The sequence below is a fragment of the Haemorhous mexicanus genome, chromosome 18 (genome assembly GCF_027477595.1).
Source record: "Haemorhous mexicanus isolate bHaeMex1 chromosome 18, bHaeMex1.pri, whole genome shotgun sequence".
NCBI lineage: Eukaryota > Metazoa > Chordata > Aves > Passeriformes > Fringillidae > Haemorhous > Haemorhous mexicanus.
In genome coordinates, this window is record NC_082358.1 from 15,511,417 (window position 1) to 15,539,415 (window position 27,999).

Sequence of the window (27,999 nt, forward strand, 5' to 3'; positions counted from 1 at the left end):
CCCAGAATCCACACGGTGCCACGGAGTGTCCCACCAGGAGGCTGTGACTGCAGCAAGGTCTGGGAGAGGAGACACTTCTCTTACACAGCCCAAGAGGGGATCAGGGTGTTTAACAGCACTGAACAGCTCCCTGTGCCAAAGTGCCTTAACCCAGGCTCCTATAAAACACAGCATTAGCCACAAGTGACTGCTGTAGAAGAGTCCCAAGAGCAGGCTCTAGTCCCATCCGAGGAGAAAAGTCAAGTGCAGCAGATGAAGGCAGGGAGAACCTGGGCCCACTGCTGCCAGTGCGCTCCCTGCTTTCCAATAGGAATGGTTTAGTAAGGAGTTTCTGAGTTGGAAAAATTTGCAATACAAAGCCTCAGCCTAGCAAGTTTCTTTTAATTTTTAAATGTACAGCATTTTAGTTCTACAAATGTAAAAAAAATTAAAACCAAAGAAACCTTTACAATGTTTGGGGGTTTTTAGCTTATAATGATCACACCCAATGTGATTCAATGCAATCTGGTCTGCAGTTCCTGTGGCCCGATTGCTTTGGATGATGCAAATAAAATGGCCAAGACATTTAGCTCTGAGACAGCACCTGCAGGAACTGCCCTCTGTGGCAGAAGTTCCCGTGGGCGCTGCACACAGGTGTAGGAACTGCTCCTGCAGGTCACAGGTAAGTAAACACTGACCGTAGCTCACACTGGACGAGACACCGACACGTGTCAGCCTGCGGGGCCAGTGCTGGGCCAGTGCTGCTGCAGGAGCCAAGCTCTGCTCTGCAGCACTGTCCCCAGCATCGATGAGGCAACGCAAGGCTGTGGCTCAGCTTACAAGCAAACAAGGAAACAGAGTTTAAGTCTCTACTTTGAGGAAGTTCCATCCACTGGCTGTGCCAGGTTCCTCGTTCAAGCAAACTTTGAAGTTTCACTTTGAAGTCCAGTTTGAGCTCCCATTAATATAGCTGCACTAACACTGTGGCACAAATAACAAACTGTACCCACGTTACTTTGCATTCCCTTGCCCTGCCAGGTCTGCACACTCTGCACAGCACAGAACATAGAACATTCTCTATGCACTCGAGAACCACTGGAAGTTACTCCACAGCTCAACACACCGCCCAGACTAGAGCACAAGCATTACAAATCTATAAAAAAGCAGCCCCTGTGGTGGTATACAGGAATAAACTAACCAAAAAAATTTAGTATTACCATTTATTGGTGACAAACACTACGTTTTACTTACATTCCATGGGGAGAAAAAATTCCAGCGTAAACAATGAACGGAAGCAGTACTGAACTCGCGCGGCTATCGTGCTGTACCTGGACCAATGCAAACCTCAGCGCGCACCGACCGTGCGCAAGAACACAACATCAAAAGCAACACAGTTATATATAAACATAGGTAATTTTTTTCAGCCCTACATGGAGATGTAATTAAACAGTATAAAGCACTCAAGGAAAATCAATCTGCAGTTTCATATGCACTACACTGAGATCATATCCTGTGCTGTAGTGAGCTGTGAGCCACCAACACACAGTCCCTAAAACACAGCTCAGAGATCACTGAAAGTCACGTTGCATTCGAGTTCCCCTACCCCACACTCAAGAAAACTAGAAATTAACCAAAAATGATCAAACCAAGTTTAAAATTCCTAAAGTGTTTAAATTCATTCAACCATTAGATAATTAGGGTTGGTTTGCAAAAATATGGGGCTTTTTAAAATGGTGGTACACAGCCTGTTTCCAGTGAAACGCTGCTATTCCAATAAAACCAAAATAACCACATACATGGATATGATCTTCCCAAGTTAGTTCACAGGTAACATGTCAGTCTCAGAAGACAAAGTTTCTAAACTGTGCTATGGTTCTAGATACAATTAAGAAACTTTTAAATGAAAAATGTATAGTGTCATTTCAATCAAAACAACATAATGAAACTAAAAATGTATCACTGTTTGAAGAAAAAGCAACAGTTATGATTTAGACACTACAGTAGGTTGTAGAGACTGTAGCACTCCAACAGTTAGGTTACATTAAGAGGAAGCATTTGATTTTCTCTGGTGCTTTCAGGTTTGGGTTCAGTCAAGAGCCTGTTTCAGGCAGTGCTGTCCAGTGTTTGTCCCAAAGGGTTTGCGCTCGCCGGTTTGAGGAGAGGGTCACTTTCCATTTCTTGTTTCACACATCTAAAATGAGAAAACACCTGTTACTTAGGAGATAAAACGCTATTTCCACAAATAAGATACTTTAAATTGGATACAAATAATTTGATGGGCATTTAACAATCTGTTACCATATAACTGCCCCGATTTTTAATCAACTGGCACTTTGTTAATCCCACCACTGTTAATTTGAGAGCTTATTATCTCAATGAGAGGCTCAACTTTCTCTCCTCCCAAACCAAGCCAAGAGAATAATTTGCACTTCTCCATGCTTCTGCTGAAAATGAGCTTTGACCCCTGCATATCCCTTTACCTGTGACACACAATAGTGCAAGAGAGAGAGAGAGGATAACTTGGAACCCCAAGGCCTCTGCAGAGTCACACTCCTTACAGAGAAATGGGAAGGGGCAGCTGAGCTGAGGAAGGCCAGAACTGCTGGGGCCCAGAGCTGTCACACTGGGCTGGGGTCACACCACAGCCAGCACACTTCACCCACTCAGTCCCACTCACTGCTTTGCCTTTGACACATGAAAGTGACAGGACTGACCACCCAATCCTCCCTCTGGTCCTGTTAGAGGGTAAACAGCCCTTGGCATTTCAACCTTTCTGGCAAATCAAACCCCTCACTTGTTATTTGTCTAAAAACTCTCACGGGGTTAATTCGCCTCAGCGCAAGGGAGGTCGGTGGGAACCACTCACACAGACATTGGTCCATTTCCTGTCCTTGGCATCTCTGTGGTTTGTTGGTCCAACTCAGACAGCAACTTTAATATATTCAATGCAGCCTAAGAGGAAGAGAGAGCACTCAGCAATTCAGCCTCCAGACAGTTCAGTAATTTACTGAAAGCACTCACTTAACCCCAACAAATGTTCTTATTTTGGCGATATTTTTAAAGAAATTTTTAAGTTCCATAGTTATGGTGGAAAATGCAAAGGTGTAGAGTTTCACCTTGCTTCATTAAACAATTGGATGGTGCTGTGACTGGGGATTCCCACTGCACCTGTTTCAGCGCTGGGGGAAAACTAACACACCAGGACTAGAAACAGCAAGAGAAGAGACACTAAATCAGTAACAGCTCAAACTGTGCAGAGCTTAAGACAAAGGACAGAAAAATACAGAGAACCAGAGTCCTTTTCCAAAAAAGAAAACAAGTTATACAAGAATCAAAAATACAAAACAGAAGGGGCCACGTGACTGTTTAGCAGGGTCTGTGTGTCATGGCTCATGCCAAGGTCAGTCACCTCCCCTGAGAACTGACTTTTTTTTCCCCACTTCATTCAGACCAATTTCAGGTGCAGCTTTCCCTGACTCTGGCACGTGCCTTAGTGACAGCTGAACCCTGAACTGAGAAGGGGGCTCAGAGTGACCCCAGTAGAGTTCCAGTGTTCAAGCTCCAAACCAGCTGCTCTTTCCCCTTCTCCCCCCTGCCCTGACCCCTGTGCTCAGTCTGACAGGAGCTCTGCACAGCAGAATGTAGAATTTGGCATGAAAATGTCCAAAGAACAAAGAAATCTGTATCAAATTGTGTCCATTAGGAAAGTACTGCAACAGTTTTTAGTATAAAAATCAGCAGAATTAGGTTTTCCTAAGGGTATTCTAATACTGCAAATGACTCCTTCAGGCTGCCACTAAGATCACCTCTGGAGACCAAAAGAAAAATTATTCTGAATGGGAGCAGACTGGGAACATCCTATCAGCTCCACCTTAAGTCTTTTAGAGCCAAAGTTCCCGGCAAGTTTCACTATAGCAGGCTCATTCTTTCACAAAGAAATATTTCAGACACTTGTAATAAAAAAATCTTTTTTATAAAGGGAGCTGAACATATTTAGAGTGTCTCCTACTATCCAATGCTGAACTGCATTTATTCCAGAGGAGATTCCACTTCCACTGCAAGTCTGGGAACCTGAGCCCAAGTATCACAGCCCCCAATGAAACATCAGCCCATTTTGATATAATAAGGAAATAAGCTGAGATGCTGTTAGGTTTATACATTCCTTTTTGTGCATTTACTGTCATGGACTCATGCAAATACTATCAAGATGAAGCAAATGTGCTTTTTGTAGACCAAAACTGTGATCAAATGTTTAGCATATTAAGCATTATTCAGATTACATTCTGATATTATTAATCATTATTTCTGCAACCCATGAAATATTAGACAAAAATTAGCCAGGGAACCGTAGAACATCTAATTGCTCCCATCAGAGATATAAAACCTTGGTCTCCCCTCAGGGAAGGCCCAAGAGCAGCATTTCAGCAATGTTCATCATACCATGTCGTGGCAGGACTCCACATCCTTCCCAATCCCATGACTGATCAGCGGTGGCTGAGAGGAACAGTTTATAAGAGATACAAACTCGTTCTTGTTATTTTTTGGAAAGTCCTTATATTCAACCTGAAGAAAAGAGAAGGATTTACTTCTTTTCAGTTATCCAAGTACCAGAAGCGTATCACAACTGCTACAGATTATTTGCCCATATATGACACTGAGCTTTTTTTCTTATCATTCTCTCAGCCAGTAGAACCTCTCTATTTGAAGCTTAACCTCACTTACAATGTTTGTTAGCACTCACAAGAGCTTGGCAAGGCTCCTGAATGCAAGTGGCTACTTAATAATGATTGTTACTGGAATCTTTATTCTGATCACTGCTGTCTGCATTTCAAATGTCTATATTATGCTTTTTGATCCACTGAGCTCATCTGTCATACGAATATAGGAGCTTAATGCAATTCCCCTTAAAGGGGGCAAATGTGAGAAAATGCAGAGCTTACAGCAAATGTTAATGTATGAGAGATTAGTGAAAAAAACCTGATTTCACATCAGCCAAGTTCAAGTCCACAATGTCTTCCTACATTGGGACAATTTTCAGAAAATGCTGCTTTAATTTTGTTCTTCCAAGACCTCAGAGTAGCACTGAATTGGGGCTGAGAATGATACAGAAATGCACACTTGAAAATAAAATTTAAAAGGATGTAAAATTTGACACATGTCATAGGTAAAGCGAAACTGTTACATGAGTTTCAGCAGGCTCAGAGCTCATCTCTCACCAACAGAACTAAAAAGCTTTGGAACAAACAAAAGGTTAGACCAGCTTGGACAGCTTTGGAAGAAGTCCTGTGAAGCTGAACATCTACCTGGATTCCTTGGACGTTGGAAAGATAGTCCAGCTGCTCGGAGGGCCTGGTCAGAGGCCCGTGGGGGAAGTGTCCTGAGGAGCTGCTGCTCTTCAGGATGGTCTCAGCAGTGGGAGAGGTGCCCCCGTAGAGCAGCTCCCGGGCGATCATGGCCGTCACCGTGGCCTTGGCAGGGTTGGGAGCTGCCCGACTGAACTCTTTGGTGTGGTGTCCTTGATTGGCTCCTACAGCCTGTGCAACCTCAGGGACCATGGGAAGAATTCCAGCAGGAAGCTGCTGATGGCTGAGATAAGGCATCCTAAACTCATCTTCTTTATTACCTGGGAGGAGAGAGGTGCACACTGAAGAGCTGCTGTTTGAGAGTCCTCCTGCAGGCACACACAGGCACCAAAAGTCACTTTGGAAAAAACAATTCATTTCAAATGACTTTTGACATACAAACAAACTAAGCTCAACCAGCCTTTGGAGGGTCAGAGCTTCAGCATCATTGAGACAGAGTTTTCTTACTGAATTACTGACTCAGTGCAACAGCTGCTTCTGCCAAAGGAAGCACCTTTACGTCCAGGAGTAGCTTCTCCAGGTCAGTCAAGCTCACAGACACCTCAGCTGCAACCATATTCTAGACATATCTTTTGCTTTCAGAATTTTTTATTCCATCATTTAAACTATAGGAGCAAATAATGAAACCACAGAACGGCCAGAGCCACCATTAATGATGTAAAGAGAGTGACAGTCCACAAAGTTTAAACTGTATATTGTGAGGACAAGCAGGTAGGAAAGGTAAAATGGAATGTTAGCACAAAGAGGCAAGACTATTTACAGCAAATGTCCAGCCACAGTCAATTGACAGCAATTTGCTGATGTTATGGTATAAATTAAAGAGGGATAAGAACAGCTTTTTAAGGGGAACTCACATAGAGCTATGGATGAAACTTGCACAGGTGTGCTTAAGAAAGGTGGGGAAGATAGTGCCACCAAAATAAACCAAGGAGTCATTTTTATGGCAGAACAGATTAATGAAGTTCTGCAGGACTGAGCTGTTTCAAGTCTAAGGATGAAAGCCAAAATTTGTAAATGGAAGAAAACAGGGACAGCAAAATCTGAATAGGAAGTCAGGAAATTTACCTAAGATCTTTTGGATGCAGTAAAACAGTACTAAAGTCCAAGTCAATTCCAATTTACTATAATGTAAATAGCAAAGTTATGCTTAAACACCTAAAGTACCTGAAATATGCCCTCCAGAACAGCAATCAGTGGTGATAGATAAAACTTTCCATAATGATTCCTCTCAACAGATGACATTCCAGAAAGCAATGTCTGTGTACAGGGTGGCCAGGTTTGAGGTGTTTTGGTTCCAGCCTGCCACCCTGGGTATGACCACCACAACTATTCACTGCCTGAAACAAGGGCAGGCCCAGCTCCTGCTCTCAGCCATCAGAGATCAGGCACAGACTGAGGTGGTTCTGGACAAGGCCATTCCTTCCCTCTCCAACTCTGCCTGAGGCACACCAGTCAGTACTGACACCCTTTCCCATCTTCATGCCAGGAACAGGGGCCTCGGGAGGAACAAGCTCTTTGGAGTTTGAACCAAACCTCTCCAAGGGCTCCATTGGCTTGCAAGGCAGCAGCTGCACAGCTCTGCTCATGCCAGAGTGCTAGATGGCACTGCTGAAAGGGCTGGGAACAGACCTGACACCCCCAACAGGGCCCTGCTGCTTTCACCAGGTTACTCACTAGCTGAAGTCTCTTCAGAGCCCGGCTCAAAGAAGGTTACTTTTCTTCCATCACCTGGTTTCTTCACTGGGGTCTTAAAAATAAAAGGAAAAGAACTCAAACACACAATATCCCTTTAAAACTTTTTTCCTCAAATTCTAAAGTTTTCAAGATGCAGGTGATTTGACAAGCCAAAATTTTACTGAAAAAATTATTATTCAAAAACATCAATAACTACAGTGCTATCAAAAAAAGAGAAGTTCAGTGATTCTTATTCACTGAAGGCCTACAACTACCACATCTCAGAGGAGTGGTATTAGGAACACAGCTACTCAGAACCAGATAGCAGAATAAAGCCAGTTTAACTACCATTAGTCACTGGTGCTGCTGAAGGGAGCACACCAGACACCAACGAGCACATGCGTGAAAAGGAGAAAACGAACCCTGGACTTGCTGCTTGGACTCCCTGGTAGCATCTGCTGAATCACCAGCAGAACACAGAAGGCTCCTTCCCTAAGGGACCCCCCAGAGAGACCCGGAACAAACTTTTCACTGCAACTGTGACAAGGCTGTGTAAAACTATTGCTAGCAGAGGACTGTAACCTACAGGTCTGCAAGTTTCTAAGACCAACACATCGATTATCACAGGTTCTGAGACATTTCATAAAGCACGAATACATCAATTTATTCTTCTGATGAGACTTTGATTTACCTGAAAACCCAAACACCTAATGTATCCAAAACACTGGATATTTAATATTTTTTTCAGAGAGCAGTCCCCTCAATACAATTGTTTCCTGGCTAGGGCAGAGAGAATGAACTACGTATCCTGTTACTGTCTTGCAAAGCTGCTTCTGCTCAGCTCAGCCTTTGCTGCAGCATTAACCAGCTGCTGCTTCCCCAGACTCACCTTCTCTTCTGTCTTTAATGCTGGTTTTGGAGGCTGAGGTTGAGGGACTTTGAAACCTAAAATTTCCAACATATTTTCTGCTGCATTGCGTTTAGCAACCTTTTTGTTCGTGCCCATTCCTTCAGCTGTGTGTACACCAACTTTCACCTGGACAGAAGAGGAAGAAAATTCAATTCCTAAGCAGTAGTATGGGGATTCCTTATTAGTGATCTGTGTCTCCAGCATGCCATGAGTCACAAAACAGTTCAAGTGATCACTGTTCTGAGCAAGTTGTCATTTATTATCAATAATCATTGGCCTTCAAGCACAAAAAACCCAAACAGAAGTCACACAAAGAATTGTATTTCATTGTTTCACCTTGGGAACCCAGGTTAGTGTTAATAAATCCTACATTACAAAATATAAGCAGCTTAGTACCTCTTTGCAGAGTATTAATACTCCTGTTAATTAAAACATTAGGCAGTTACAACATAGACTACTGGTGCCCTGTGAAATTTTTTTTTAAAAATTACTCAGATCAATTTTCTTGAACCTTTATCTTCTGTGAATGTAGCCCATTAGATATTTTGTTAAATCATGTCATGGAAATCTGTTAAGCCTGTATATCATCCTGACAACCTGACTGCCATAAGAAAAAAAAATGAGGTGCCAGCCACACCTCCAGCTGTGTGCCAGGGCCACAGCCACAGCTCCAGCTGTGTGCCAGGGCCACAGCCACAGCTCCAGCTGTGTGCCAGGGCCACAGCCACAGCTCCAGCTGTGTGCCAGGGCCACAGCCACAGCTCCAGCTGTGTGCCAGGGCCACAGCCACAGCTCCAGCTGTGTGCCAGGGCCACAGCCACAGCTCCAGCTGTGTGCCAGGGCCGCAGCCACAGCTCCAGCTGTGTGCCATCACACTCACCTGCATGACGAACTCCCTGCGCCTGGGCAGCCCCCGTTCTGTGATGAGCATGTACTCGGGCTCCTTCTCCTTCTTGGCCTGCTGTATCTGGGCAAGTCTGCTAATGGGATTCATTCCTTGACCGTATTCTGGACTTGTTTGCAGCTACGTAGAACAGTGTTTAGGAAATAAGCCAAACTTTATGAATATTTGGTTTAACAGACAGAATGCAGCATTGCCTCTGAATTAATTCATCTCTAGATTTTAAAAATACTAAAATAAAAGTTTCTTAATGAAACACTGTCACTGCCAAAGAGAAATACTGGATTTATTTGGCTCCACTGACACACTTGACCACATGTAACCTACCCTGCTAATAGCTTTACAAATTCTAATCCTGCTATATTAGGGAAGGACAAGCTTGCAGGAGAATTTGTACAAGCAAAACCCGAAGCTGTAAAGTCTGAGGCTTGAAAGTCAGAGCTTGATTTTTATGTGCTGCTCTTTCCTTTATAAGGTTTCTCTTTCATCCTGAATTTACTGATAAGTGCTATAAAAGTGGTGTCAGAATCCCATTAGAATGGGAGCAAAGTACCAGCTCGTTGCACCAGAGGGCTGGTAAAGGCTGAGCAGCTGAAGAGTGTTTATAACTGACTCAGAAAAGCCTCTCTGATGATTATTTGCACAGTAAAATTTCCAATCTTTTCCCCCTTACCTTCACTATTGATTTTGTTTTCTTTTTGATTCGTGGCTTCATTTTCTCAACTGTAGGAAGGGGGGGCAATTTTTTCAGTTCTTCTAGGACTGCTATTGCAGCATTCTTCTTTGAGATCTTCTTGCTCTTTCCTTCACCTTCACCCATAAATTCTCCAACTGATACCTTGGTTACAAAACTCTTCATATGGGGAGGACCACTTTCCTTGGTCACCTGTTTCAGAGGGAAAAACTGAGTGAAAGCGTGATAAACACTTATTAAAAATGGCAGGGCACATTGTTTACAGCAAACTTCTCTCAAGAACTAAGGATAAAGAGATTTTAGATTCTCATACAATCCAAAAAACAAAACATACTCTAACAACATATTCCCACCCAACTAAGCATATATTTGAAAAAGATCAGATGCAGGAAGCAGTAAACAGTATTTACACAAGTCATTAACCCATCTTATTTAATTTACTCATTTACTGTTTCTGTATAAAAATAGGACTGTTCTATTTCACCAGTGTGTACTTTCCCAAAGTTAATAGCATCTCATTAAATATATCATGGTACAGCAATAAAACATTACAGAGAAAGCAACTCTTTGGGATCTAGCATTTTAGTCCAGAAATTCTGATTTCTGAAGACATCCCAGAGACAGCTGCCCACTACAGATTTAGGCTTTTAGCTCCATTCATATCACATCATACTCCAAAATATCCATGAAGTCAAAAAGTAATAATTAATTTTAAGAGCTTCCATCCACAATTGGCTTTGTGTGACAGTGTATTTTTACCAGTGATACTCAGGCTAATCTGCAATAATTGAAAGTTTCATGTAAAATTTCATAGAACAGTTTCAGAAGCGATTTAGTTACACACAATTGCATTTTCTTACTATAATAATTCAGATGGTTGGCTTAAATGTTACTTTGCCAGCTCAGAAAAGCAGCACGATAAATTAATATTTTAGTGAAACAGATGCTCCCATGGAAGCTCCTGATTTAAGATAACTGAAATGACCAAGAGGGGCAGAGAGGCAGCAAGGAGCCAGGCCAAAGGGAAAGGAAAGTCAGATGCACATGAGGTCACCTCATGGCAAGAAAAGAAACCTACTTGTGAGAGTCTGCACTCATGGGTAGTCCAGATCAGTGCTTAATTAAGCAAATACTTCCATATGTGTCTTTCAGAGTGAGCTCTACTCTTCTGCCTCGACTCTGCACTTCCATGTTCTAATCATTAATACAGGGTTGTCTTTTGTCTCTTCGCTATAATAAGCTTTTCTCAAAAAGCTTGGAAAAAAGATTGCACAGACAACCACAGTGTAGCTGCTCACTCCGTGTGATCATTTCAGGGCATGAATTTGTGAACAGGTGGATTTTTCTTTTTTCTTCCCTTTACCATATAAACTCCAAGACAATTAGGGTGACTGTCAAAGGTTAAAAGTGTATTCACAACTAACAAGACGTGTTAAAAGTCAGTTGTTTGGGATATCTAGGAGAGACTCAACTTAATGTGCACCCTTAATAGTCTAATAAAAACAAGTCTAGAGCTTGTAAAGTAAACATACCTCAAAATTCACAGGCAAGTTCCTTTTAAGTGCAATCTCAAAAACTTGGCTTATTTCAGATTTATTGAGATTTTCATCATCTGGTTCTTTTCCGTTAACCTAAAAGAAGCATACTCTATTTAAAATAAAGATCCTATTAAATTGAATTTTATCCATTCAAACACTTTACTGAACTCTCCAAATTTTAAATACTCTAACCTTTACTGTCATGTTACATGAATGTGGAGAAAAGCAGCCCACGTACTACAGAACTGAATCTTAAAAAGCTCATTAAGGTGTATGTGTAAAAGCTTTCAAACCTTCATATTTTCATGTGCTCATTACAAGAAAGAACAAATGGAATAAGGGCCAATAGGTTTAAAAGTGTGTTTATAGAAAATGAAATTGAAGTGCTAAATGCACTGATTTCCAAATGGAAGTACCTTTATGAAATACAATTTTCATATACTGATTGGACATTTGCACCAAAAGCACTAAGACAGGATCAGGTAAGAGAAAGGGCAGGAAAAATAAAGATTCTGAGAGTGGGACCAATGTGAATGAGGGATGGCTGACGAGCCCCTGGCAGTCATGTCTTTTTACATGCTCCCTTGTAAGTGCTTCATCTACAGCTTTGCATTCTCATGTCATGAACATCCTACCAAGAACTTGCCCTAAATCAAACGCTGACCATCTCTGAGAACTCAAACCTGCTGGGACAACACTGCCAGTGAAGCTTTCCTACAGGCACGTCTCTGTATCTCCAGGTAAAACTTGGACTGGGATTCCAAAAGTGATGCTGGCATCAACATGAGCTAAGGCATGTCAACAGCAACAGAGAAATTTTAGGTGTCCAGCAGTGATATTGGAAAGATTATGATAAAGATGAACAGCAAAAATATCACTTCACAATATCATGCCACAATACTAGTTATGCAATCAGGTAATAAAAATGATTGAAGTATCTTATTGGAGCAGCAGCAGGGGAGCTGAGCTAGAGAGCTTTCATAGATTAAAACTTGTTGGATGGCAGCGAGCATCCCCCATGTCTGCTACTAACAGGTTCGTTTAAAACACAAAGGATTTTTTTATCCCACCAGTTAAGACAGGCTTTTCCCATCTTAGACAAAAAATAGTTGACTAAATTAATCTCAAGTTTTCATTCCTCCCACTGTCCCATCAGACTTGGCCCTGTTCTCCTGGGCTGCCCCTGTCCACCAGGCTGGAGTCTGGGCCCAGCCCTGGCCCTGTGGAGCCATGGCAGGGCAGGGCAGCTCCCAGGAGGGCAGGGCAGTCCCAGAGCCCTGCTCTGCACCACACTGGGCAAACCCTGATCCAGTCCAAACCCCAGAGCCAAGTTCCAAAGGAACAGCAGCATATTCCCAGGAGGAACATGTGAACTCCTAAGGCCACGTTCACTCCAGCACTGCCAGGAAAGGTCTGTCCCTGCCCTCACTCACCAACACTGCCACAACAACTTTGATTACAAGCACTTTTCCTCTCCTTGCAATTTCAGACAGATTGTAGTGTTTCAAATTCCTACGTTTTTCTTTGTGAAGATGACTATGACTTCTCTTCATTGGATTAAATTTTCCCACTTAATAGCCTCTCAAGAGAATACAAATAAATAGAATAGAATTATCTGCTCTATTAGAATACAAATAAATAGAATAGAATTATCTGCTCTATTGCAGTGTATATTCTTAATACATTCCAGGTCTGTGTGCACAGTGCAAAATGAAGGATCTTTTCCTTTATCTAAAAAGAGTAAATTATTAGCAAGATAATCTTTAACTGACTACAACTATTTTACTGATTATTTTGACTCTACTTGATTTCTGGACCAGTTTACTTTATAAATCAAAAATAATACACACACTCTCCCCTTTTCCCTGCACACTTCAAGGCAGATGATGCATAAAGTTTGGTTTTGAGGTATTTTGCCTGTTTGCATTGATTAAACTCTCCAAGAATTATGTGCCTCTAAATCTGAATGAGACCCCAAAGCATTTACCATTCTTAGCTCTCATCACATTGTTCAAGCAAATTCCACAAGTCCTGTACTCCACTACGAGGGACTTGCCCTCTTCCAGGAACTCCTTCCAGTTCCCTTCCCTTCCTCAAGGCTGCTTGTGAGCAAATGCTGAACACCGAGGAGGGGCTGCCCAGCACTGCAGTGACCAGCCACAGCCACCATCTGAGCCTGGCCTTCCACATTAAGGGTATAAAGAGCAGCTGATATTGAACAAGTGAGTTGGCAACAAACACAGAAGCAAATTTCGATGCAGAATTAGAATTCCTACCTAAGAATCGTGCTAGGAAGCCCAGCTCTCCATGTTTCCTAAGCTTTAAGTCAATGTTTTATCATCTGTCTTTGAATATGCCGGGTAACCCACGCTGCTCCTTCAGCAGCACATCCAACCCCAGCCACACTGAAGGTCCCTGAGCTCTCCCACCACATCCCCCCCTCAGTGCTCTAACACTCAGCTCAGCTCTTGAAGCAGCGCTTGGTCCAGCCAAGAGCCAATATTAGTACATGCATTTTCCTGCCACCTGCTCCTAGATTTGTGCCTGAAAAGGTGTGGGAAATGGTCATTCTTTCCCTTAAAGTCTAATCAGACTATTTTATTCAATGATTTCTTCTTAGAATCACAGAATCATTTAGCTTTAAGATCACTGCACCCAACTGTTATTATGTACCAAATATTTTCCAATTTAAAAATACAAGAGTAAAATTACATAAAAGCAAAAACTTGTAAAAAATCCTCCCAAATAATAAAATGTACAAAATTACTCCCCCCTTAAAACACGTGAGTTCAAACATCAGAATATTATTTACACAAGCGTACACTCAAATGGGATACACCAAAATAACTACATTTAAAAGGAAAATTACTGGCAACATCAAATGACTGTTAGGAAGTATCAGGATTATGTCTGCTTCTGAAATCTTCATTTGCCTCTGTTCTATACAGGCATTTTAACAACATCTCTCATGACCCTGCACTCCTGTATCCTTTCAGGCCCTTGCCTCACTGGATGCAGGAACGAACAGGATTCACTCAGCACCACAACCTTCCTTATTCTACCTTCCTCTTGGCTATGGAGAAATGCTGCTACAGAAACAATTCCCTCAGGCACTCCTAAAACTACAACAGCTGAAAGCCTAAATATCCATGAATTGAAGTACCAAACTTTAAATGAAAACTTGATTATCCAAGTACTTGCTATAAACCAGCACACCCTGTTCCAGGGCCCACTCTACTTTCCCTAAGCTGTATTTCCTACTGTTCCTTCTACAGACAAGTCAATTTAAATTGAAAAATAAAATGACAAATTCAGTTTTCTCATGGTCAAGACACTATTCAGGTCCTTTTTTATTAATAAAATAATTCTCCCTTCTTGCAGTCTCCTGCCTCATTTACTTCCTCTACCTCTGGATTTACTCCTCACACAGAATGAGACATCCTGCAACGTCGGCAGTTTGTTCTGAAGACCTCATGCTATCCAACTTCACAATTCTATAAATTTTCAGAAAATGACCTGTACTGAAGCATTCCTAGAAGACTGAACAGAGAATAATTCAGTGACATGTGAGCCCTGCAGAGCTGCTCTCCCTGGGTCTGTGCTCCCCAAGGAAGAAAAGGGCCCATGAGAGCAGCTCATCTGTTACAAGGGTGGGCACAAAAAGGGGATGTTCTCCACCACTGTCACAGAACAATATTCCAGAATTTGGGGTTCCCAGAACTGAAGGGGAACATCCTCCTCTGCTTTGGCCTCTCCTGCATGACGACCAGCAGGCCCCTGCCCACACTGTGCCAGTCACCAGTTCTGATTTCAGGGCAGGGCTCAGCCCAAGTCCCAGCTCCTGTTCCCAGCATCATGCTCTTTTCCCAACAGCATCTGTAATCCCTAAGAGCCTCCATCTTTCAGCCTGCATTCCTCCAGGAGAGCCTTCCCTTACCTGAAGGGCCTCCATCAGTGCTTCCCAAGCCTCTGCACTGAACTGTCAGATCCAGTGCTTTTGCCCAACTGCCTGGGCAATGCTCACTCCCACACACACCAAGTTTTAACTCAGTGTCCCTTGGCTTCACATTTCCTCAAGCCTCTTGCTCTGCCATTCCTGGTAGTTCCCAGCAATTTTTTTTCTCAGTCTGAGACCCCTTGTTACCTTCTTGTCCAATTCTTCATTCTCCTTCTATCTCAGCACACAGCCAGACTCCATATCCAGCAAGCTCTCACACTCCCCAGATTGCAAGTTACAGCTCTGTCTTTGCCCAAAGCAGCCAACACACACGAAGGGGTGCAGGCTCCCAGCCAGCCCAGCAGCAAAGCAACTCCCATGCTCACAGTGAGACCTTCTGCCTAAAGCCACTCAACAAAAAAGCACGAAAAACACAATAACGGTATTGGAATGGAAAGTGCTGGGCAGCCATAAATATATGAAGGGATAAAAACTGACTTCTTATATTCCTATCAAAATGTGTGTTTGAGTCTACTATTTCTATGCGTTTCCTGCTCCTCTAGAACTTCCATGGTTCTTTCCAAAATCATGCAGGAATTTGTCCTAGGAAGTTAATCCATGCCTGAGTTTTATGTTGCCCATTTATGCACTTCTTCAGAAGTTTGTGTATGATCTGTACCTGGTAAGATATTAATTCCTATCTATGCTTCCAGTGCTCATATCTGACAGAGGTCTACAGCATTGCTGTGGAAAAATATGACAGTAAAAAAATTAACATAACTTCATCTGGGAAATTTGTAGTTCCATAGAAATTTATGCTTTTACATCAAAGTGTTTCTATTGACATAAGTAAGTCACCACTGCTGCACAGAATTAGATTTCCCAACTGTCTCCTCAACTAGGAAAAAAATCAACAATAATATCCCAGTTTATTCTAGCAATTTATGCTTACAACACTAAGATTAATTCCCACCTCTGGTTTCTCAGGCAAGGGCTCATTCTGCAGAACTTTCAGAGCTTTAGCAGCTGCATCATGCTTAGCAGCTTGTCTTGTTCTTCCCTTCCCATGAAACTGCTGCCCTCCAATTGAAAGCTCCACTTGATAAAGTAGAGGCCCAACAGGAAATGGGTAAAAGTACCTGCAAAAAGAGAGGGGAATAAGCAAATGATTTGGCCTATAAAGCAAACAGACACCTAAGTCACATGTGGGTCAATCTCTTGGATATCAGTAACCACACCAGCACTGAAGCACTAGGTTTAAAAAGCCAAATTTTGATTTAAAGCCTAAAAGAATTTGGTGAGCTACCATTGAAACAAATATTGACATTCCTTGCTTTACAACAGGAACACATTTCTGACCAAGTGCTACACCAAGACAACACAATCGCACTTCTACAGACTTGGCAAGCCAGGAAAGGAGGTTTTGAATTTAAAGTTCCTATGCCTACATAAAATTCTTTAAACTGCAACTTTAATTTAAATAGTTTCAGAAGAATCAGCATCAACCTGTTTTCTTTGCTTTTGCTTTTACACAGAAAGGAAATGCAAGAAATATTTACCTAATATTTAGCTATACATTTAGCTATTTGCTTAATGAAGCTGGCTATACCTGAATACACTCAAAAACACTTCATCTTCCAGTCCAGCTGCCCTGCCCCACCCCAAAGAAATAAAGCACTGGAAATAAGGCAAGTTACAGATACTGGTGGGTGGACTTCTCCAAAGCTCCTGCCTCACGAGGTGAGTGTCCCTGGGAGGGGGACACAGGCAGTTTCCAGAAGGCAGCAGCGAGGCAGGGGTGCTGAGGGGAGCTGCACCCCGAGCCAACACCTACCGTGGGGGGTAGGTGCCACCTCGCATGGTGTAGCTGTAGGTGGATCTCATCCCCGTGTAAGGGTCGATGGGCTTGTACATGGGCTTCTTCCCCAGCTTCATGCAAAGGGCATTCAACTCCACTGTGGGGGTTACGCTGTCTACAGAAAAAGCAATAGAAAGGGTTGTCCACCTGTCACAAGGAACTGAGACAATTTACATTCTTATTGCTGGCTCACAGCAGGGAAAAATGAGCTCAACTTTTGCCACATGCAGCATCTTAAATTACTGAATTCCAAACAGAACTGCTAATGAACAAAAAGAGAATAAGTCTATTTGATGCACATTAAAGAGGCCTAGTAGAATTGTGACAAATCCTGTTACAAAAAAGAGAATTTTCTGGGAGCTCTTATTGGATTGGTTTTGGAGGGTTCTATCATTTTGCTTTTAATTTCTGAAGCTGCTAATTTACCTGTGTTTGCAGTGTATCTAACTAAGTGCAGAAGAAGAATTTTCTGCAGTGAGGAAATTTCTCCAAATACACTTTTAAGTTACCAGACATGCTACATCCCTTCTGTGTCTCTTGCTTACTAAGAATGATCAAACATTTCTCTGTCCTCAAAGAGCTAGAAGGGTTTCTACGACTCTTCACTTTCAAATTGCAACTGGCCTTGTCAAAAGGCAGGTTAATTGCTACTGAGGGCTAAAACATTTCTCTCAATGCTGGTATTGTGGGCATGAAGAACTGACTCCTAGTCCATTCTGACTGGACAAAGAACACTCAGGAAGTGTCATTTTTTCTACCACAGGTCTCACTGGCTCAGAAATCAGCTGTAATCCAGTACAAGAGGTCTAGTGTAAAGTAACTGCCAAAAGAAAATGACCTATGGAACAGATGCACAGACAAAATAACTACTTGCTAGCTGACAACTGCCATTGTTAAACAGGCAGAATCACAGTTTTTATTCATCCTTCTACAACGTCAATACATAGCAAAAGCAGAAAGGTGTATTGTCTCTATGTACGATTATTTTAAATCAGTTTGTTGTGGCATATACCTGGATTCTTGCCTTCACTACGAGATGGACGAGCCGTAGGTTTAGGGAATTTTGTCCCTTCCAAAGCTTTGGCAGCTGCTGCATGTTGCGCTTTTTTAATACTAGTTCCTTCAGCTTCCCAATGCTGGTCCCCAAGAGTCAGCTGCACTGTAAACACCTCAAAACCACAAACAGGTATTTTGTGAAAGGCTTCTTCAGAATTTATGTAGTTTATCAGACTCTCTTACACAAAACAATGAGTCTTTCAGTGATGCACGAATTGAGAATCCAGCAATCCGAGCTCTCCTTAACTCCCATGTCATCTCCAGATTTCCATCACTTTGGACATCAACAGGATTTTCCCGATTACTGAACTAAGAATTTCTCAACAACTGTAGCTGGCAAGTATCCTGCATGAGATCTGACAGGCTAAAAACTCAGAGCAGTGTGGGGAGAGGTGACAGCCCCAGGAGAGCTGCTGTGCCCATGTCACAGAACAGCAGACTGGAAACTCACCCTTCTCTGTAACACATAACTCAGTTCTTGCTTTAATCCTCTAAAAGGTTTATTTAAAATATTTTTCAGCAGTTTGAAGAAAGTTAAGTTCACAATGTGCCATAAAAGCTTCTACATGCCCACAGATCAATGAAACACAATTGAACAGATGTTCTGAATGTTATTCCAATACTTTTTGTAAATATCAACTCCTTCACACCTTGAAGCTCATGTGAAATTTTTTGGAACTCAACTTTTTACTTCCCAGCTACCAGCTTCACACTTCCCTACCACTGATGCTGTGGGGGGCTTCCCTTTCCTCTCCACTACTCTGGATTATTGTGCACCAGAATCCCACACATTGCCTTCCCACTCCTGAAGGTGAAGGAAATGAGCAGCAGCAATAAGAAACTGGTATGAACATTTACCTTAGAATGAGCTGGACCTTGCTCACTCAAAAGCTTATACTCAGGCTGAATCTTGTTGAAACGAGCTAATTCATTCACAAGACACATGGGGGTTTTCTCTTTGGGGTTTGCCATGTTTGAAGGAGCTGAAAGGTTACATAAGATCCGATAAATGAACTGATAACTGTGGACTTTACTACCAACTTTAATTTAAAAAGAAATCTCAGTGGCTTAGCATCTAGTTGTCTGCAATGCTGGAATGGACAGCTTTGCTCACTGGCCAAACTGGCAACAATCTATGGAACTTTGGGTTTTCCTAGCAATGCTCATGCCTAAAAAGCACCATAAATAAATTCAAGGTTCTAACGCAAGCCAGAAGCATGAAGTTAGAAGACTCCTGCAAACAGCTCGCATCTTATCTAGTACGTGTCAAAGAACAAATCTTCCAAGTATTCCTCATTACCACTTGCTTTGAATAATTTCAACAACTCAATTTCATTTCCCTTCTCCTATTTTTCCCCTATTAGCTATTTTTTATTGCCCTTTATTTGTTCTGTTGCATTTTGATAGCATAATATATTTATCATTAAACTGGTCATAAAAGAACTAAAGATAACAGAACTAAACAAACTATTTCAAACAACATTTTTTCATATTTAAAACAAGCTACTGGAAGAAAAGATTGATAGTAATGTTTCAAAAATTTAACGAAATACCATTAAAAATATTCTTTACTATTAGAAACATATCAATTAACTGCTGGAACTTAATGTAAAAGTATGCTTCTACCTGTCTCAAACAGATTTCATTCCATAGGGAGCTACTGCAGTTGGATAAATATTACTTTTAAATTACATGTAGGTGCAAGACATTAGGAGCTTATCATGCCAAACTGTAAGCATTAAAAATATATAGAGTTACTGACCCTCTATCTTACCTGCAGCTGCATTGGTGGATGTAACTGAAGCAGAGGGCAAAGCAGAGTTCTGGATAGGTCTGCCTGCATTTTCAGAGGGCAAAGAACTGGTAGTAGAAGGAATACTCAAAGGCTGTGAAAGAGATGGGTTTTTATTCAGTATTTGGCTCCCTGCAAGGGCAGCAGAAGGATTCTGAATCTGAACTTGAGACATGTTCACTTCCAACCAGAGCAGATTACTGTAGGCAAACAGCTTTGAACGCAGACAAACTCCAATTTTGGAAGCCAAATTGCTGACCTAAAATGTAAAGATGAAAAATAGATTATACTAAATATTTAGCATTCTCTAACAACCTACTGAAATAATTCCTCCATCAGCGAAAAGGGTAAAAGTGTTCAACCAAGCACCCATTGTTCCCATTTTGTCCAGTTAGTCACTCACACATCAGTTTGCACAGCACAGTTCCACCGGTACTCCCCATCGTGTTTCACACTTCTTTCATTCACAGAAGAGTAGCACAGAAGCTTTATTTATGCTTGTTCATTACTGTCCACCTGCTTTCCCCACGACTGAATCCTCTTAGGAAGCAAACCCTGTTACTTACACCCAGAGCCACTGGTTATACACGGAACAAAGAGCAACTTCCACAGACAAGTTACATTTCATGCATTCTTCCATTTGAAGTTAAACTTTTTCACTTGGAGGGCAAGAAATAAATGCAGCCTTTATGAAAAAACTATTTAGAGAATACATCCTTTATTATTATCATAGAGTTTTCCCCCAGGATCATCAAGAATGCCAAGCTGCTTAAGAGGGGAAAAGCTGGAGTCCAGCTCTGGCTGGGAAAAGCAGAGGTGTAAGAGTTCACAAACTGTATCAGCTACATGCATCCTGAAGGTTACTTCGATTTCAGACAGGGCATGTCTCAGCCACAGTTCAAGCATCAATTTAGAGTCACTTGGCTCGGCAGCACTGTAAACAAGTGCAGGAAGTGCTCATGGGCACCTAAGGCCATTCAAAGCCCCCTGGGGTGCAGCACACGCCCCAGCCCGAGCGCGCCCTGTGACAGACCTTCCCTGTGCTGACAAATTGGTATTAGATTTCTCTTACACATGGACGCAAAATTATCTTCGTGTTCAGCCAGTGGAACCTAAATAGACACAAACAGATCAGCTGTCCATATCCACTTACAAGCTTTTATTTATTAAAAATACATTTTATAGCCAAGTAAATCCATTTTACACACCAAGGCACGCACACATGCACACACACACACCAGTCACCTACAGGTCTGATTAGGGCAGCAAACCAAGGTTTATTCTTTCCTAACTCACAGGTGAAAAGGAGAAATCACTGCCCCAGCTACCAGCAGAGGGCTATTAGCAGCAACACAACTCCACTAGTGCTCTGTGAGCTTCAAATTCTGAACCTGTGAATGAATTTCCAAATGTGAGAGGAGCAGCAATGAGTCAGAGGGAAGCTTTTAGCTAGTTACTGACAAAACAAGCCTAAGAGGAGAACCTAGATTAATACATTCATGGACAGAAAGATTAAATTATTTATTAAATAAGAGGTAAGAAACTACTGGGAAACAACAGTTACACTACCAAATCTACCATCTGAAGTATTTTACTTTGGGAAAAAACATCATAAACAGGCCAGACTTATCACACTACCACCTGGATAACTTTGTTTTTACTAGAGAGCAAAAGCAGTTCAGGTCTCATTAGTCCAGGAGACACATATGCAGATTATACTCAAAACAAATCCTGTATTTGACTACTAAATTTGCAGCAGTTACACATGGGGTGCATTGTAACTGTGAGAGTGGCATTAGAGAATCTCTCTAAAGGACATCTAAGAAATTGCAAGACAAAGAAGAAAAGTATTTAGAATAAGACTCCAGGGCAATAACTTTACAATCACTAAGTTTCTTTCCCAAGAGCATCGCTAGAATCCCTGAAATTTTTCCGACATAACACAACAACAGTAATTGCCTGGCCAAGACTATACCAAAGTCTTGCAGATGAAGAAATGCAATGAAATCTTGCAATGAGTAAAGCAAATGCTCCTTTCCTGCTTAAGTGCAATGTCTTTCTAAGGAACTGAAGTTACAGTTTTCAGCCACCCGTTTTAAGAGGACAACACCAAAAGTTGTTATTTTGATGTCAGAAACATCAGGATGTTTGAGATCATGCTGGAAAGGAAGCTTGATATTGTTTTCAGAAAACTTCTACAAACAGTTTGCTTTTAAAGCAATGCCCTACCTTTCACATGCTCACCATTGCCTGGTGTGAGCCCCAGAACACAGCAGGGCAGGGCTGCAGGGCAGCGAGGAGCGGGGCACCCCCCCAGGGGTCTGCCTGCCCAGCCCCGAGGAGCTCCGAGCAGATCTCAGGCAGTGCCCAGCTCTCCCCAGCACAGCTCTTCTGCTCGCAGGGCTGCCCAGGACACACCCAGCCCCTGCTCACAAAAACCTCTGGAGACTCCAAGGCACATCCCACCACCTGAGACAAGCACTTCAAAAAACAGCCGGACAAAACAAACCGGAATTTGTGTTTGCACTCACAGCTGCCTGGGAGGGTGACAATCCTTCAGTTGATTCGTGGGAAGTATTTCACTCAGGTAAAAGAACTCACTGTTCAACACTGCACATTTACTATAGATTATTTGGGGATTCTCAAAGGGTTTACAGTCCTTTTACTAAGAAATATGCTCTTTACCCTATAACAGGCTTATAATTCTAACTATCCAAAAAGAAAGCACCATAATTGAGAAAGTTGAAGCTAACAAGTCATAAAGGCTGTTTCAGTGGACAGAGGAACAATGATGCCAGAATTTCAGGGCTTTTTCCCACATAATCAGGGGTTAGATACTTCAAACTTTTCGAGACACCGCCTGGTGCAAGCAAGTGATCCCTATCAATACTCAAGGTGTTGCTAGAACTAAAGCCCACTCAGATATCCAAGACATCCAAACATCCTTCTTGTTTGAAAGAACAAACGTTTTACTCACACAGCCTGACCAGCAGCTAATTACAGAACTGCTCCTTTCCCACAGTTACTCTCTGCTAACTCATCCCAGAGTATTTGCAGGGTTACCACAACAGTGTTGCACTAGAAGGAGATCCCCGCCCCGGGGTGGCTGCCATCAAACTCACTGACCTGGGGGCAATACTAAACTTCACAGATCTCCAGATGACAGAGGACTGCGCATCACTTGCTTTTAGATTTTTATTTTCTTTTGGTGCATCAATACCTAGAACATTCCCAGAAATTTTGAATGCATTAAAATGTAACATTCAGGTGTCACATGGTAACCAAAGAAATGAATGCAGATGAGAGAGTGGCCAGTCCACTCAGCCAAAAATAAATTAAGATCTTCATATATAAAGAATGTAACATTTTTAGGTAAAAGTTTTCTTGGGGTCTTTTTGTGTTATAATTAACACAGGAGTTGCAGATAGAAGACAGAGGGCCAAAGAAAAATCAAACACTTCTATGGATAATTATGTTTTTCCACAACTTGTCATTTTTTTAATATGATGCAAATAGAAAGGTAAGAAACTTTAATGCTTTAAGTAACTTTCCAGTATCTTTAGGAGATCCAGAGAGTGAAGATTTGTATTTAGTTCTAAATAGGGTATTTATGATGGAGAATGCCTAAAAGAAAAAACAGAGAGTTAGCACTTTGCTTCCTAAAGGCACAAAAGAAATCTTCTGCAGAGAATCTCTCACCTTACACTGAGTTTGCCTCACCTCTTAGATCACGAGGACTTGTATGACCCTTCCATTACCACTGACAAACTGCTCAACACAGCTGCTTTTCCAAGCAGAACTTCCAACCTGATCCAAGACTCTTCCTTGCTCTTTCCCCAACCCCAAGTGATGTTTCTCACCCAAGCAGTGGAATCTCATAATAGTGCTCTTTGCAGAAATACAAGAGTCACTTGCCAATTTTCCTTCTGTAGTGAGGTTTCCTTTCTGTAGTGAAGCTCTTCTTCCTAAGAGCCGTAGAGATCAGCTCCCAAAATTAGACTCAGACCTTCATTCACAAAGCCAAACCAAAAGCAAGCCACAAACTGAGAAACTCTGGTAGTTATTAATCGCAGAAAATTATATAAATTCCACCTTTTGGCTACATTTCCAATCTAGTGATTTCACTCACAAATTGGCTAAAACCATTTCAGAACAAAATTATCTCAGTGCTGCATATGAAACCTGTCACTGCACGGACTGCTCTAAATGGAAATCAAAACCTATTTTATTCTGCTTACAAATATAGCACAAAGTGTTTAATCCTTCTTTTCCATGCCTAAGCCAACTGCATGCAGATGCCAGCAACATCATTCCCAGCCACAAAATGGGGGAGAGCCCAATCTTCAGCAGGGTTAGAAGAGGACAGAGCTCCTGAATTAACTTCAGACAGGCATTTCAAACTCTTAGGCTGACTCCTAGGACTGTGAGCAGTTCTCCTGCCAGAACCAAGGAGGATGCAGAGCCTGAACCAGGCTGGCAGCACACCAACAGGAGAGTGAAGAGGGAACACAAGGGGATTACACTCAGCTCAACTCCTCTTCTACAGGGTTTTCTGGAGGCTAAACTAAGCATCTGAAAAACAAGGAAATGCATCATATTTGCAGGCAGGGTCAAGAAGAAGTTACATAAGGACAACAGAATTTTCTCCCCCAGCCATTCCTGGTAACCCTGCCAAGAATGAACCCCTCCACCTCAGCAGAACAAGCCCAAGGGGCTGTGCAGGCACTGCCTGCTGGTCACCATGGCACAGACACCTGATGGGCACCAGCAGAGTGGAGAAGAGTTACAACCAACACCACTTTCTAGCACAAGCTGATGCTGCCAGGCTGCTTCAGAAAAAGCCCTCCCCATCCTGAGATGCAGCAGAAAGAACCAGCCCGAGCGAGGTCTGCACTAGTCCTGCTCTGCACTCAGACACAGCCCTCAGCTGGAGCCCTGCACCCACTGGGGACCAGGCTCCAGGCAGAAGCAAAGGGGGAAAAGCTCTGACACTCCCTTCAGAGAAATATAACCTATGGGAAAACTGCCAAAGGATCTGAACTTGTGTGTTCTGAAGAGGAGAGAGCTGGCTGGGGCCTGAGAACCAGCAGTTCAGTTCACCTACCTGAAAGGATTCTGGAGTGGAAAAGAACAATGTGTTCTTCATGGTTAAAGCGACAGGACGAGAGGCAACGGGCTTAAGATGCATCAAGAAAACCATTGCTGGCAGCCACCCTGAAGTGCCCTGCTCTGGTGACAGAGGTTCCCCCGCCGGCAGCAAGCTGCAATCCCTGACAGCCGTCCCCGAGGCTGTCACACCTGTCACCCCCGGCACGCCTGCCTCCCAGGGGCTGGGCAGACGCTCGGGGGCTGCATCCCCAGCACTGCTCACACCTCTGTGCACCTGGCTAGCACGCTTCCACCTCTTAGCCCAGGGACACCAGGGCCTGGCCGCTGTCACACAACAGGCCTGGCAGCACAGCCTCTCACGTGGGTCCTGCCACAGGCTGGCCCTCAGCTCTGAGAGCCCCTTGCAAATACAAGAAACTAAACCCTGAGAGGGACAGGTCTCCCTCCCTGTGAGGACCAGCACACAAAGACGTCCTGCTCCTCGGGAGGCTGCAGGTCCTGGCACTCTCCTTGTGCCCCTTGCTAGGAACCAGCCGTGTCCCCCATTCCCACCCTGGGTGCACACACTCCTCACTCTGCTCCACCAGCACCTGGCAGAGCAGCCTGAGAAGCAGGACAAATGCCAGACATAACCATCAACTATTTTAAGGCACAAAAAATAAATATCCACAAACTCTAGGAGATTTGTTGAGATGCTGTAACCTAAAATACCTTTGAAAAACCCACATTAGGGGTAGCTTTATAACATACAGCATAAAATTCTCAAGCTGCTGCTACAGTGTTTAACAGCATCTACTTACAACTGGAAAGTCTCACTGTAAATTGATAAACAATGACTAAATTTTACAGAATTAATGCTATCTGCACAAAACGTAAAACGCTGTTGAACAATGTTTTCTTCTTAGATAAATCTGCAACATTTCCACAAGACAGGATCCTTCCCAAAAGTAACACTGTAGAAAAAGATGCTGCTCTTTTTGGTAACAGCACAAACACTAAATGTTATGCAAAGTAGTCTTGGAGCCAAGATATGGATTATTAATAAAAGAAAAAAAGTTAAAATTTGAAAGTAAAAGCTGAATGAAAAGAGGGACCTACCAAACATATGCATAAACCAGACAGTTCCAAACAAAGCAAACCAGGAAGTGATATAATGAATAAACACCTAACTGATACTTCTAGCTCAATTAGTGTAGTGACAAAACTGTTCACGGGTTTTGGCTTTTTGCCTGCAGTAGAACAGGTCACAGAATCCACGGACACTGCTGAGAGCATCATGCCCAGGTCTCCTGCACTGCCCTGGGGCATCTGCAGCACCCCTAGTGCTACAACCAACCCTGCCAAGGAGCCTGGCCAAAGGAGCCAGGAAAAGGGCTTTAGGAATGTTCATTTGTCACCAAAAAAAAGCTGCTGTTCTTCAGGAAGATCTGAAAGGCACAAAGCAATTTCCAGTTTTGCTCTGATTTTGTACAGTCATATCACTTCAAATTTATTTCAACCTATGAATAATTTTGCCACAAAACACATTTTGAGTGACTTATACTGATAGTGCAAAAATGATTCATGATGTTATGAAAAACTCTGAACACAGTGTCTGCTTAAAATAACAACATAAAAAAGAATTGTCTCTTGCATGCATCCTTTTAGAACAGTTTGGAAATAAGTTTGTGATACAACTTCAGAAAATAGAAAATATAGTAAAAAACCCCAGCTTTTTACTATATTTACTATAAAAAGCCCCTGGGCTTTTTATATTCTCATCAAGATGCGACAGACCTTGAGTTAATCTCTATAAAAGTCAGAACACATATTTGTGGCATGTATGAAATAATCAACAGACAAAGCAGAAATCACTTTATTACATTGAAGCCATAGCTGCATAATCAGAACTCAAATTCTCATGTCCACTAATATTAAAAAACAACAAAACCAAAACATTGCCTCCAGTTTGAGCAAGGGAACTATGCAGTACACTTGCATGTCCTAGTTAGAAGAAACAAGATTTTATAAATATACCATTCCAAAAGCAGACCACAGATTTCATTCAGATATTTCAGTTCACTGATATGTGTGTATGTAAATACACCTAGCCTTCACTGACATTCCAAAGGATGCTCCTCCCAGGTTTGCTCTAAACCTGCTGGAAAAGTAACAACAATACCCAGCAGAGGAATGCATCATAAAAATGGCTCTGGCACTTCCAGGTCCAGCATCCCCTGACGGAAAACCCAAGGCTGCTCTGTCTCCAGCCAGACAGAGGCAAGGGAGGCCTTAAACGGGACTTGTTGCTTTACACCCCGGGAAAACGAGTGTTCTGTTCAGGAAACAGGGAGAAGTGATCCTGGAGAGCGCCGGCTGCCAGTCCCGGTGGGAACGAGGGGAGAGCCGGGGTTGCCCGTTCAGCTGTGCCAGGAGGGGCTGGCGCTGTCCCCGCTCCCGCACGTGCTGTCCCGGCAGCCCGACCGGCTGGCTCGGCAGGTCGGTACCGCCGCCTGGGCCCGGGAGGATGCTGGGCTCTGGGCACTCGGCGGGCACGCCCGGCAGCCGAACCGGCTGCGCTGCCCCGGCCCCTGCGCCGGGAGCCGCCGCTGCCGCCCCAGAGTCGCGCCGGGAACGGCGGGCAGGGGACGGCGAGCACCCCCCGCCCACGGCACCGGGTGCGCTGCCACCGCTTCGGGACGCCCGGAGCGCCGCTGTCACTGCCCGCCCGGGGCGGCGGCGGCGCCGACAGCCCCGACACTTCACCCGCGGGTCGGGGCCGCGGGAGCCAGTGCAGGGCCCATCGCGGTCCGGACCCCGCTCCCCGCCGGGGCGGTCTCCCGGCCCCGCCACCGCAGGAGCGGGCATAGCCCGGCGGTGCGCGGGATGAGCCCCGGGCCGGGAATGGGCACAGGGCGAGCCCCGGACGGGCACAGGGGTCCGGGCCACCCCCTCCCCACGGCCCCGGCCCTGGCCCCGGCCCCGGCTCCGGCTCCGGCCCGGTGCTGGCCCGCCAGGCCCCGCCGCCCCCCGCCCGCGGCCCCGCCAGGCTCGGGCCGCCCGCGCCCCCTCACCTGCGCTGGGCTCGGCTCCGGGCCGGGGCGGGCGGGGGTCGCTCAGTCCATGGGCCGGGCGGGACCGACGGGGCGGCACAGGGCAAACACCAAAGAGAATGAGCGGGGCGGTGCGGCCCGCCGGAACTGACGGCA

General features: G+C 43.6%; 1 protein-coding gene across 9 annotated transcripts; it reads right to left on the reverse strand.

The window, feature by feature from the left end:
- Positions 1-1,185: 1,185 nt before the first annotated feature.
- STAU1 (staufen double-stranded RNA binding protein 1) lies at positions 1,186-27,998 on the reverse strand. Of its 9 annotated transcripts, none has more exons than XM_059862981.1 (15): positions 27,865-27,998; positions 19,685-19,961; positions 18,769-18,893; positions 17,867-18,023; positions 16,831-16,969; positions 15,970-16,135; positions 11,054-11,152; positions 9,501-9,713; positions 8,807-8,950; positions 7,906-8,052; positions 7,017-7,089; positions 5,283-5,602; positions 4,420-4,542; positions 2,846-2,931; positions 1,186-2,170 (listed from the first exon to the last, which is right to left on the reverse strand). In XM_059862981.1, the coding sequence occupies exons 2-15, from the start codon at positions 19,875-19,877 to the stop codon at positions 2,083-2,085; spliced, it is 2,073 nt and encodes a 690-aa protein (XP_059718964.1). In that variant the 5' UTR covers positions 19,878-19,961; positions 27,865-27,998; the 3' UTR covers positions 1,186-2,082. The 9 variants fall into 9 exon arrangements, with proteins under 9 accessions (XP_059718964.1, XP_059718962.1, XP_059718963.1 ...); XM_059862979.1 differs by having other exon boundaries at positions 5,283-5,650; XM_059862980.1 differs by having other exon boundaries at positions 9,501-9,731.
- Position 27,999: the final 1 nt, after the last annotated feature.